Genomic DNA, 14,166 nt, shown 5'->3' with positions numbered 1-14,166 from the left:
AGCTTGTGTAATTTCTCTCCATTTTTTTAAAACGTCCTAAAATAGGATTAATAAATACTTAATTTACACAGCTTTAAAATATAAGAAATAGTACTTTAAAAATCTCAGTCAGAATCTGTGGGATCGAAGAATAACACAATACAACAAAACACTTTTCACAGGTATAATGAATCCAAGTTGTATGGCTACAATTAAACAATTCTATCAGTATTAATAAAGACAAAATTATCATACAAAGTCATTCAAAACTACACAGCGCTTTTAGAAAAAAAAACAAACACAGTGTAAATCTTCCCATTCTTCCGCTTGATCCTGCCCCCTTTGAGGTCACTCGAAGCAGTAACACTGACTTGACTACATGCAGAAATAGCACTGTCCCCTGTACATACCTGAATATCCTGACAATATAGATGCATACATCCTTATCATCCACACGCTGCTCTAGCGCCGCACAGAGCTCAGAGACTGCGCCACTGCAAAGGAGCTGGCGTCTTGCCGAAGGTAAGTCAGCCAAGTTTCGCAAAGTAGCTGTCAGCTGTATATAGAATATTTAAAGATTTATTAATCACAGCCATTTACAACAGAATCCACACTGTTCTGAAAATTTAATAAAGCTCAGATCTCATTTATAACGTCTAAGGCAGTCTGAACGCCCTGTTAGCATTCTGCAGGTATGTATCTACCAATAAATTATAGCAGGAAATGTGTAACAAAATTGTGTATATAGGAATAATTGTTTGAAAATGAAAGATTGATGCTGGTCTGTGCCTGCACATAACCTCCTTCTTTGAGGGAAACATGACCTTTCATAGGTTTTAAAATCTTGTATGCGTGTATACAAATATAGACCAATTGGAAATTAGGTGAAATGCTGTGGACAGTTGAAGTGATTTTTTGCATAATGTCTGATTTTGCAAATTTACATTTAAGTCTTGCAAATTCATACCGATATATATTTTGATTTTGATAGTTGCAAACTAAGATGAATTGATTTTAAAAGACAATAAAATTATTTTGATTAAAAAAATTTAGAAGTTAATCAAGATCAAGAGAAATCCACTATTCAAACAACACAAAAATGAAAAGCTTAAGTCCTCAAGTTTATTTTGGAGAAACCAAAATATTTTCAGAAGTTACTGTTCTATTTCAAGGAGTTTTAAGCATAAAATATCTATCACATACAGATACACAAAATGAATCAGCTATTGCATATTTTGAAATTTTCTGGTTCTCTTCCAAGGTAAGGGTATTCAAATGCCAAGGTCAGACAGGCAATGACATGTAAGTTAACTTTTGATCTAAACCAGAATTTACTATAAAATTAATGTGAAGTCATTTAATCTAATGTGAATATGGGAATTCTTTAAATTTTCCTTATTGTATGAATAAAGTATTTAACTTCAATTTGGTTTTAAATCTGTTCAAATTGTTTGTAATCACAAAAACCTCTAGATATTAAGTATTTTATCACTGAATTGGACTTCTTGTCTAGTGATATGTAATTGCTAATTTTAAAGGAAAATTCTGACAAAGAGCAGGTTAAGTTTGAGGAGCTTTTGCTCATAGGATTCTATGCACTACTCTGTCCATTCTCCAGCAGCTTTCAAATTCACTGTCCTACTTCAACAAATTTGCCAAAAGTGTACATGTCTTCAGTTACCGCAAGATGGCCAGTAATGGAACAACAGGAGAAGGAACAATGTGTCAAAATGGAGAAGCAAGCTACAGAGGGAAAAAAATTATGTGATAATGTGAATGTGATATGTGAATGGATTTAACTTCAGCGCTAAATATGAAATGTATACTATATTCAGAATAAACAGAAACTGAGCGTGTTTGTTACCATTTGCTTCATATTGCTCATAATTTAAGACGACACCTGGAGTTTTTTGTTATTTTAACTAAACAACTGCAAAGAATATACTTCCAGATATGCATTCTTTCACAAGTCACGATGCTTCAAAACTCAACACAATACTGAAGAAATATTTTAAAATAAAAATACTCTGATCAAATACTTTCACTTGTTCAAAAGTTTTGGTGGAAAAATTCCTGCCAAATGGAATAGACACAGAAGACTCTATTCAGCACTCACATACAAGATGTTCACAGTTAGCCTAGGATGATATTTGTTGAGCTCTAGCTAAACTTCACATAAAGGAAATGAAGGATAAACCACATATTAAAAGTGTTGTTCAAACCCAGACCAGGGTTTTCACTGCAGGAAAGAGACTTACATACTAGATGATTAAAAAAAAAAAAAACAACTTTATCAATAGATAGTGGTGCAGAGGTCTCCAAAAAGAGAGTAAAATTTTGAGACAGTTAGATGGTTCAAAATCCCACAGTGGTAAATTCTATCAAGAGGCAACCTCACACAAAGACAGTTTAGAAAGGAAAAACAATGCAAAAAACCATATACACTTAAATGTGTGAGACAATGAAATTCAGAAGTTCATAGAAGTATATATACACAAAAGAACAGTTTAGTATGCAAGTGAAATTTGAAGAGTATAAATTAAAAAAATAATAGATGCTAGCCAAACAGCACATGAATTCAAGAGAGATTCTGATTGCTTCAAGCAGACACCATGCTTCAGGGAGAAATGCATAACAATTGGCTCTAGCAATCCCCACCAGCCCTAATCCTTATGTTACCATGTGAAAGATCAAATTCACCCAAACAGAAAATTTAACAGCAGACAAATGCTATTTTTAAAGGAGAAGACATTTAAGTGGTTTTCAATTAAGGAACATGAAGTACTTGTTAAGTCTTGTTAGTGACACTTCAAAAGCTTTGGCTTTTGAATAAGCATTACCATATTTTATGTAAATACAATCAGACTATTAGGTGAAGCAACATAAAATGAGTCAAAGACGACCTTGGTTTCATGTCCTCTATTATGGAAAAATAATTATTATTACAAACATTTTTATTCTTGTATTGCGGGACTTCTGCGTAAAATCCATTGTGTAACAACGAAGAAATCAGAAAGGGACTTTATTCCCACAAAAAGGACCTGGCAAGATTATGTATAACACTGCCATCTGGTGATTGTGCAATTATACAGTTAAAGAATGAAGAGCTGGTCCCCGTTAACTGAGATACTTCAGTTATCAGGATTAAGAGATGGCAGAGCCTCCCTCAGAGACCACTGTGAGTATTTAAGGTGTTTTTCTCCTCCAATATAATTTGCTCTCTATTCCTGAAGACTTGTATTTATTCATTACTTCTGCATGTCACTGGATATTTGATCTTTTGCTACGAGTATGCCACAAAAAACCTCCTTTATTCTGAAGACATGAATCACAGAAGAAACTTTCTTCGATGCTGTATCCCTGAAAACAACTATTCCTACATCTGCCTATGATGACTGAACAATTAACTCACATAGAAGAAATGGTGCACATTAATGTAGATTTAAGAAACTGATATGAGAAATTTGCACAGGAATTACATAGCAGCAGAAATCACTACTTTTCTCACAAGAAGAAGAAAAATGAAGTATCTGTACTACTACAGAAGAGAATACAAACAAGTGAAACAGCAACCTCAATAAGAGACAGCTGTCACTATTGACTTTTCCACAAAATACTCGAGGCCTTCTTAGAAACAGCCAGTCTACTCAAAACCATACAAAACAGTTTTGCTACACTTCCAATCATACTGAAAACAGCAGATAATAATGACCAAAAAAAAGCATAAAATGTAACATTTTCCTTTCACGCATTTGCGAATTAAACCTTTGATTAAAAAAATTAAATTTATCCACATACAAATAATGGAAGAAAAAACATTTCTGCAGAGTTGTGGGGAAGTTCAGACAACTAGTCAAACAGCTGAAAATAATCTGATTAATTAGTTTTATTACTTGGACATCATTTGTTATTTTTAAATGCCCCAACTGGCAAAAACTTCTTTTTATATCTATTTAACATAAATTTCCATCTCTTTACTCAACAGGATTCCCATTATATGTATGATATGATTAATGCCAAAAGCAGCCAGCAAACTTCAGTAAGTAATATGCTTTGCTTTTAATCCTCCCCTTCCTGCTCTCAGAAGGATAAATATTTTTAAACTATATAGATGTGAAAAGAGATACAGGATACATATCTCTAATTTAGGTTTTAAAATGCCTACCAAAACTACAACCTAAGTTTCCACTCACTGAAATGACTGTACAGCTTCTGTATGTGAGGCATCATACGCTACTTCTTCACCTAAGCTTACTTTTCTTATAGTTTAGGTGTTTTAAGTCACTGTCTATCACCTTGAAAATTACACCGAGAACAGAATCTATTCTGGACCCATAATCCCGCCGCAATAGTTTTCAAAAGGGGGTTTCTAACTAAACTGATAGCCTAAGGCAGCACTGCAGTAGTATTGGGACTTACAAAGTCTAACTAGCAGCATTCAAGAAAAATATAGTCATTAAAACCTGGAGTACATGCAGACCTGAAGTTTGTACACCTTCTCTGGAAAAGGGCGGCTTGCAAAGCCCATATACCATTTTTGTATAGAATATAAGGTACGATATCAACAAAATGGCACAGATTATTTTAGAATTGTTTGGAGAATTCACAGTGCCACAAGAAAGTTAACATTCCCAATTCTAAAGACAGAAGTATATAGAAGAGAATTTTGTGATTCATATAGGAACTTAATGATGACAGGACTAGATAGGAAACAAAATAGGTACACAACAAGCACAAAATTTCCAGTTTCATCATATATTCCCCCAGTCTTTAGCATTTTGTCATTTTGGGACTTCCTTAGCCAAACTAAGTATTAAGCCACATCATTTCATTCAGTGCTTCATAGTATCTCCCAATCTGTTTATGTTCGTATTAAGATTATACACACTATTCAGGAGAGACATACCTCATAGCTCCACTAAAATAAACAAACAAAAATCATTAATAGTAACGTGATGAAGTAAGCTATCTGTATTCTCATATAATTTCAAGAAGTATGAAATCCTTGTTTGTAAGTTAGTAGAGAATTAAAGAAATCTGGCATAATTAGTAGAGAAATTTAGTGTAAAAACTACCTCAGAAAAGTGTCCAATATATTTTCCTGTGAAGTCCCGAAAAGCTTACAATTACACCATTTGCTAAGCTGTACATCAATAACTTCCAAGACAAATGCCAGGAATCTACCTGGCAAATCCTTGACAAATACAAAAAAATCCCACAACCTATGCATAACTTAAGATTTAGCTACGTAACCGTTTTTTCCTAAAACACTAAGGTTGAAACAGTTTTAGGGTAAAGGATTAGTTTTCATAGCTGCCACTCATCAAGGTACCTCATAAGTGAAAACATAGTTTTGAACCCGCTGCCTTCAAAAAGATTCAAAAGTGTTGGCTTTTACAACTACCTTTTCCTTAAATTCCCGTTCTTCAAATAGAGTTTGTCAAAGAAACGTAACTGTATTTTCCTATGTATTTTTAAAAATGCATTATTCTTGTAATAAAAAGCTTTTTGTAATCTCCTAGAGGATTGCAGAGCCGGTTTGTATTTATTATTTCAGTTTAAAGAATTCAGACAAGGAACACAGTTTTATCTGTTTATGGTAATATCCAGAACATTGTCAGCACCATAAAGTAATAATAAGAAACTGGTTTTATTAGGTACCTAAAAATATTTCTATTAACTTCAGAATTTCTAAAGCCTTTAAAATTGACTACACAAAAATATCTATGATAATTAAATTTAGGTCCTGAACAACTTCATGTAAACTTCTTAAAAAAAGTCTATTCAAATATAGGTACAACTCTGTTGGTGGCACACGGAGGTAGCTTATCTCCTCTAATTACATTTTTCATTTGCCCTTGAAGAGTGTACTTTTAGAAATAAAAGTAAATGCTAACCTGGACTAATAGGTGGCCCAAGTTGGAGAAATATGTGTCGTTTTCTTTTATATTATTAATCTGCTTCATTAATTGCAGCAACATTTCAACAGCTCCTTTGTTGACCATTTCATTAAGGAGTACTGCATTTCCAGACATTAATTTTATAGCTCCCATGCAATACAGGAGAGCTTCATTGTTTTTTTGTAGATCTTCAGTTCTCAGGACCTCCAACAAACAATCTAAAAGGAAAATCATTATTCAGAAAGCCTAATATTAACATTTATATGTGATACAGTCCAGTCATTGAAGAGGTTAACAATTGGGGGAAAAAAAACCTCAGATTGAACTCTTGCATTTCTAATAAGTGGGCTAGAAATATTGGGTATTTGGATCGAAACCAAGAAACAGTTATTGATGAGTAAGAGAATGGGCCTGACTTGTTCTCCCAGGCTTCAAGAACCAGCACCAGTTGTAAACATACAGCAGTAATCATTGAAATCCTCAGTCAAGATTTGCAAAACTGATCGTGTGTGTGCCTGGAATTTTGTGTACTAAACTTGAGACATTCTAAAGAGGTTTCTTCCCACTAATTCCTTAAAAATCAAATTTCTTAAAGCATCTCAAATGGAGCACTAAAAGGCACAAGTGCCCAATTCAAATATCACATTTGAATTCTATTCATAGCCTTTTTAAATTTACTTTTTATATAGGTAAAGTTACTGTAAAAGTTTTGCTTTATGCTACCACTGTCAGATATCTGAAATGTTAAAATTAACAGCTGTTAGCACAAGCCCAATGTATCTTTCACAGTCAAATTGAGACACTCTGAATTTGGTGGGTGTATCTTAAACAAGTAATCCTTACCAATTTTACACTTTTGAATTCCTAGTAATTGATTGAAACTGATATTTACTTCTGCTTCCTGTGTTCCATCCAGTGGAATAAAAACATTTTCCCATCTCATTAAACTTAAGAGATTTCTGAAGTTTTTTCTGTCTGAAGTTGAAACTCTCCCCAAGTATATGGGTGTACACAGATGAAGTACACACAATCTAGGCTCTTGCTCAAACTCTTACCCTCACCAACTGCCTAGCAGTCAGCTAAATCACTTGGGTTGTGGGAATGTGAGAAATCAGTTTCAGGTCCCTGCCCTGCTCAGTATCAAACAGGGTCTTCAACAGTAATTGTCTCTTTTGGGATGAACAGTTAATTTATTTCTTCTACTGGAGCTACTCCACTGCACATAAATAGTTCACAGGGCCAGAAGAAGAAAAAGAAATTGAATCTATAACCCAGTGACTGCAACAGGAATCTGGGTGATTATGCTGATAACCCAGGTTCATGTCTTTGGCCTGGATAAAGTGGGTCCAAAACATAAAGAGTTAATAAACAAACAAACAAAACCCTACAAAAAAATGTTCTTTCCTTCACTAGTTTTTAAAATAAAGGGGAAAAAAGAGCAAGCGAAAGAAAAGTGAGTGAAGATGGAAATCAGAGCAAAAAACCCCAATGCTTACACAGCCATAGCCACTCAACCTGTTCAGATTTTTGTATGATACTAATCTCTACAAAACTGTAGTTTTCAGTATTCAAAGTCAGCTGAGCAATTAGAGCTGTTCTCTTTTCTCCGAGTCCTTTCCTGTCAATCTTACTACTGGAAAGTCTTATTTGGTCTTTATTTCTGACAACACTCCCATACTAAACTTTAAGACCATGAATATTCTCATTTATTTAAGCAGATATACACATATGCTTTAACTTATGCGCATGCAATAAATGCTTGCAAGGTCAAGGCCTATGTTAATAAAACATAATGAAGTTTTAGTGAAAGGAACGACCATCAATCAATACAGAGTATCATTCATACACTGTCATTTTCTTAATATTTCTCATATTTGCATGGTGTGTGTGGATGACACACAAATACAGTTACAATTGTAAAAGAGATGTTGGAGCCATTGCTGACAATTCTCCAAAACCATTGGCTCAATGTGCAGCAGCAGCTAAAAAAAGCCAATGATCATTCTCAGTATGCTTCCTGATGATGGCCAACAACACAGACACCATTATTTCGCTTCTATAAAGTTTGGTGCAGACACATCTTGACTTCTATGGAAAGTTTTGTTCTGTACATCTCAAGAAGGATCTACTGGAGTTGGAGAAGGTACAGGGAAGGGCTACAAAAACAGCTGAGAGAATGACACAGTATCCTTTCAAAGAAAGAGCTAAAAGCCTGAGGTGCCTCAGTCTGAAAAGAAGGCAGACTTATGTGATATGACTGCAGTTTAAAAAATCATGAAGGCGGAGGGTAAGCTGGCTGTAGAAACTCTTATAACTCCTGCAAAACTACAAGCAGAGGCATAATGAAAAGTAGATACATTTAAAACAGCAGACAGAGAACTTCTGGAACTCGTTGCTCTATGAGATCGTAGAGGCAGACAGAATAAGAAAGTTCAAAAAGGAATTAGGCAAATTAATGAACAAAAGATCTATAAACAGAGACTAAGAAGGATTAGGCAGGGATGCACCATCTAATGTCCATAACAGAATGTAACAATTCTGGATCCTGGGGTAGTATAGGGGAAATGGATCACAGAAAACACATAGGCTTCCATGCTCTCCCTAAACAGCATCCCCTTTTGCCATCATTAGACACAGAATACTGGACTAGGTGAACTGTTAGTTTGACCTAGGAGCCAATTTTTAGTGCATGACTAAGTTAACTCTGAGAATATTTCTTGAAAAATGATCAATCTAACTACTGAATTTCAACACCTAACTTATACACAAGAACAGGATACATACCCAATAATCTATCATTTTGAATGATGTAATCATTTTTTTCATTCCTGCAAATTTTAAATGCAAGCTTGCAAACACTGAGAAGATTTTTTCCATCCACTTTCATCTGCAAAGAAAGTAAAAGACATAAAAATCACAGCTAAAATCTACATACAAAAATGCACCATAACATTTTACAAGTTCAGACACCATGGCAAACTTGTATTCTCACAGAACTATTGAATTCCACCTGAAACCCTGACACTACACTGAGCCAAACTGAAAAGTCTGCAGAATTCAGGGACTCTGAAACCTAGCTAGTTTAACTCTATTTAGCAAACTGTGCTGACTGACTTCAAAATAACAGATGATACATAAACTTTTCATTTATTTTCTGCAGGTAGCATATCAATAACTTGCAAGTTTTTTTCTCTAATTTACTCTTACAGACAAATTCTGCACAGGATTCACTGGTTTGGCATCTATGGCCATACCACAAAGAACTCCAATACAACAGTACATGTCATAATGAAAGTTATTCTCAAATATCAGAAAACAAGATCTTATGATGTACTAAAGGTCATTGAGAGATAATGAAAGGGAAGTAAAAATGTTAAAAATACAATGACAAATCTCTTCCTTTCCTCTGCATTTCAAGGAAGATTTCTTCTTTTGTTCATGATTTGTGAAAGACTCCACAGAAAAATGTCTGTAATAGAACTTTTTTTATATATAAGCACCACTTAACATTTATGTAGTATCTGAATATATAATTATATCTTCTGATTAAAACAACACATGCTACCTTAAAGGAGAACACACTCCTGCCCAACACACACTAATTACTAAAATGTCTACAACATGACACTAGCTGGTATCCTTTCACCAGTGACTGTCTATAGACACTTAGTAGAAGCTGAACCAATAGGTTCAAAAGCACCAACTTCACTGACACTTTTAACTGGAAATACTAGAGAAAGAGATAATTACACTTACTCACTTTCCAAAAAAATTATTGTGGTATATTCAGATAGAGGTGCTTAATAAGATCAAGACATTATTCAAAAACTAAGCTCTATTTCTATGTGTAATTTTTTAAATTATTGTTTTGTTTAAATCCCTGCATGTGTATCCCAGCTTAGGACACTGTCTCTTTTTCATGCCTATGCAAAATTCCTGCAACCATACACCAGCTATCCTATTTTGTGTCCCTCCTTCCTCCCCCAGACGTAATTTCTCTGCAAAAAATAGGCTCCAACAAGTGCTGATCTGGATGAATGGGAGACTAGTATCTGTATGGCAAGAAACTGTGCTTAGGAAAGGGTTAGTTTAGACACAGTTTAGGAGTATGAAATGAAAAATTAAATGCAAGTTGTAATTCACAATTTTGAGCTTCACATTCTACCAAACAGCATTTTAAAACACTTACAGCCAGAATAATCTTTGCTAGCTTCAGGCAAAGTGGATCTGAATCAACATCTACAAGTTTATATAATGTCTTCAGAAGCACACTTCTTCTTTTTAATCTTTTTCCAAGCATATTTTCTTCATTCAAGGCTTGATAGAGCTTGGTGCAAGCCAGACAAAGATTTTCTATATTGTCTTCTACTTGAAGGGGGTGGGAAGGGAGAGAAAAATAAAAAATAATTATCAGTGCCACCTTTTCCAGAGCATCTCAATAGACAAAGACGCAGGAGAACAAATAAAGAATGGGCTGCAAAACTACAAAAATAAGGTGCCCAATAAATCTCTTAAAATGGTAATGCAATCCTCAGAACCAGTTTTATTCTGCTCTTTCAAAAAGAAGAGACTCAAGCCAAGAAATCACAGAGCCAAAATAATACCTGAAGCCAAAATGAAACTCACCTTTAATGCTTAATAATCAGATTGACCAAATGTCTACCAGGAAACTGTGAATCTGAATATATTCTTTAAAGCGCTCCACCAAACATTACATGTGAAAAAGAGACAGTTAAGAAGTATTTTTCTGCCCATAGACATAACCTAATATATCAAACCTTGCTGGGATTAAGAACAAGTGAATGTAAAAACTTGTTGGAACTCTCCAATGCATAGTAGAGGTACAAGATATATTCGAGTGGACTGCTGGCCTATTGACAAAAAAGTCATCTACCTCCTAACCCGAGTCCCTCAGACACTATTTAAAAATACAAAAATAAAACCTGCAGTAAATTATTACAAAATCTGCCTCTCAACACAATGGAATCATGTGCATGTTTACTTTAAAGGGAAAATGAAAAGTCTTGCGTATTTTTGAAATTCAAGAGTGAGGGTTGTGGATTTTTTTCTTTTCTTACATTTGCTTTTGTATATAAGGTGACACTAATAAAGCACCATATAAACCCACTTAAACTGCCTGTATAAACTCTGCATTTACTCAGGATGTATTTCACAGCTGAAATAAGAGTCATATTCAAGGAGGCAAAGCACTTGTGATGAAATATATATGGACAGGAAATTATGAAAAAAACCAACATTATATCTAAGGCCCCAAACCTGTAGGCAGATTCAAGGACTCGCCTCTCATGCTGAGCAGTGCCTGGAAGCTCTCAATTTGCCATCATCATACTCAAGGAACAGCAATGACTATTCCATTTCTACTCCCATCGTGACAGAAAATTTAACAAAATTTAGCATGATTCTAAACCCTCTGCTCCAGTAAGCAGTGAAACAGGACTGGCAAGGAACCCAAACTGAAAGGTCTCCACTCCATTTCATCAAAATTAACAACAACAACAAAAATTATTTAATACTCATCCCATGGGGCATTTTTGAAGCTTATTCTCCCTTGAGTACTGGAATGTAACAAAATAAATTATTTTCTCCTTTAGAAAAAGAGACTTTGGGGTTCTATTTGGTTTTGTCATATAACAATCATCTCAAGAGCACAATATTCATAAGATTTTAGACAATTACTAAGTTCCAGGTTAAACCTCAGATTTGTTTTTGAATGGAAAGTTTTCCGCAAATATTTTTGAGGGAGAAAGGGGAAGAAAAAGGCTTTTATATCACTACATAAAAAAACAGATGTGACCTAAATGCATGTGCAGGGAATTAGCTGAAACGTATGAAGCAAGTGACTGCACACAAAATTTTAAAATATTGAATTAGCAACAGACCCACTCAAAACATTAAAATTATGAAATTCTGATATTCATTTTGATAAGAAAAACTGCAATTGTGCAGTAAACAGCCTAAATAAAACAATGTAAAATGCAGGTGCAGGAGGCAATGATGCAATTCAGTTACAATCTGTGTGAATATTCAAGCAGCAGCAAAACTCTTAACTTTAAGGTTTTTTTAGTACTAAATTCAATCAACTGGTTAGATAATTTCATCTATTATTAGAAAAACTAAGCCATAATCAAGTTTTTAAAAAAAGCTAAAAAAACCCCAACACACTAACCAAATCAAGTAAAGACTGGGGAAAAGGGGCATGAAAATTTATTTTCCTTAGTTACATTCATGACAAGGGAAAGACATGATTAGATTTTTACCTCTAAATAATATTTTGCTTACCTATAAAGGATATCTCACAATGCAAAACTTTAACTCGGTGGCTCATATTTAACAATCTCAGCATTAAGCAAGGAAAATGTGAAGTTGCATGGCTGTTTTCAAATTTCCCGATCACTGTTTTTCTACACATCAGTGACAGATGTGGGAATGAGAATCCTGTCTTTTTAAAATAATCATATATTCTGGGAATCACGCAGTACTGTACAGGTGTTTCACACTCATCAACATCTTCAAAATTATGCAAAAAAAATTCTAATCTGTACCATACTCTAATGAACACTGCAAAAGATCCCATAAAATAGAATCTATCCCCTAATTTTACACTCACTTTTAACCACTTGTAAAAACAAATGTACTTTCTATATTCCCACCATTCAAATGAATACAATGTCTATAGAAGGCAACTAAACAACCTTTTGAATGAAATATTAAAATGGATTTCAGAGTTCAATCTTTCAAGCCATACATTTACTAAGTTTTGCTTCAATATTCTGGGTCAACGTACTTTTCTGAGTCATCTAACACTTTAAGCACAAATGGAAATTTTCATTACGATTTCCTTAGTCTTCTAAAATTAACTGAAACCTTCAATACAGACTATGCTTAAAACAGTGAATCTGTGCAGTACTTTCTTCTTAAAATTATTACCTCATCACTGACTGCTAAGCTGGCAGAGCTATGTTGTCTAAAATAAGGTAATTTAATCAGACAAGACCTTCTCTAACCAGTATTTTTTTTTACAGAATCACAGAATGGTTGAGGTTGGCAGGGACCTCTGGAGGTCATCTCATCCAACCCCCCCCCGCTCAATCACGCGGGGCCACCTAGAGAGAGTTGCCCAGGCCAGTTTTACACTGCAACATCACTGAACATAGGAAAGCATAAAAGGCTACATAGTCCAACTACTGTTATTCTTCTGCAGTAAACACAAATAAGTCCCATGTTTCCTGCAGGAAATAGTTCAGAAATTACACCCTTTCAAGAACAGTGTTACCCACCTTTTTCCAGTTCATGTAGAATTGGTAGAATTTTTATATGCCAAAAGCTTTCTTCCTCTTCTGATTCATTTATTCTTGTTTCATCCTCTAAGCCTTCAAAATACATTCAGAACAAAAGCACATATTCAGTAAAGGTTTCAACTTCTACACAAATAAATAGCTACAAATACTTTATTCATCAGTCAGAAAAAAAATATCTAAAAACGTCACATTTTGCTATATTCTGGGTTATGCTACCTATTCAAGCTTTTGGTTTTAGTTACATTTTCTCAAAAACAAAAGTTTCAAACAAAACTAGATAGATAAATGTTTTGATATGTAAAGCTGTACTGTAAAGCCAGATTTGTTTTTGTCTGCTGACATTAATGTTTCATTTGATCACTGGATTGGAAGGTAATGACTACTTTTACATCAACATGTCCTACTATTTTTCAGCTCTGTGTCCACGTGACAGCTTTTTCTGTGTTAAAAAATATCCATACTACAGACAATCCTCTAGGATTGTACAATTTTATCTAGTACACATGCACAATATTACACTAAGCTTGGTTAACTGACTCTTTGGTCAGTTAGGGAAAAACAGCCTTGTTAGTTATTACATCCTGTTAGCAATTCTAACCACTTCATGCAATTAGTTTTGAGAAGTTCTCGACTAAATTTTTGTAAAATGCATGTTTCTCTCCTATTCTTTGTAGGTGAAACAACTTCTCACACAGCATCTTGGGAAAAACTACAGCTATCTGAAAGATGTTTTGCCTCCAATAAACGTCAGAAACCTTGAAGGCAACCAACTCCCAGTTTTCTTGGCCACCCTCAACCGATTTTCTCCACAGTGACTGAGAAAGAGCTACTGTTCATTATCAGAAACTTGTCCACTTCACAAAGAGAAGTTTTAAAAAAATATTTCAGCTTTTTTTATACTTTGCTTCAAAAGAAAACACAAAAAAAGTCCATCAGCAGACATCAAGTTCAAAAGTGGTAGACCAAAA

At 34.4% G+C, this 14,166-nt stretch overlaps 1 protein-coding gene across 7 annotated transcripts in view; it reads right to left on the bottom strand.

Annotated features, from left to right (window-relative positions):
* Positions 1-14,166, bottom strand: part of ARMC2 (armadillo repeat containing 2) — a 66,782-nt gene that overhangs the window by 26,131 nt on the left and 26,485 nt on the right. For all 7 annotated transcript variants that reach the window (XM_069805006.1, XM_069805004.1, XM_069805001.1 and 4 more), the window contains 5 exons: positions 13,178-13,270; positions 10,069-10,244; positions 8,664-8,766; positions 5,877-6,097; positions 390-535 (listed from right to left, as the gene is read on the bottom strand). In XM_069805006.1, the coding sequence (XP_069661107.1) occupies positions 390-535; positions 5,877-6,097; positions 8,664-8,766; positions 10,069-10,244; positions 13,178-13,270 (739 nt within the window). The remainder of the gene's footprint in view (positions 1-389; positions 536-5,876; positions 6,098-8,663; positions 8,767-10,068; positions 10,245-13,177; positions 13,271-14,166) is intronic.

Source organism: Haliaeetus albicilla, chromosome 17 (genome assembly GCF_947461875.1).
Source record: "Haliaeetus albicilla chromosome 17, bHalAlb1.1, whole genome shotgun sequence".
NCBI lineage: Eukaryota > Metazoa > Chordata > Aves > Accipitriformes > Accipitridae > Haliaeetus > Haliaeetus albicilla.
This window is presented reverse-complemented; position numbering and strand designations above follow the sequence as displayed.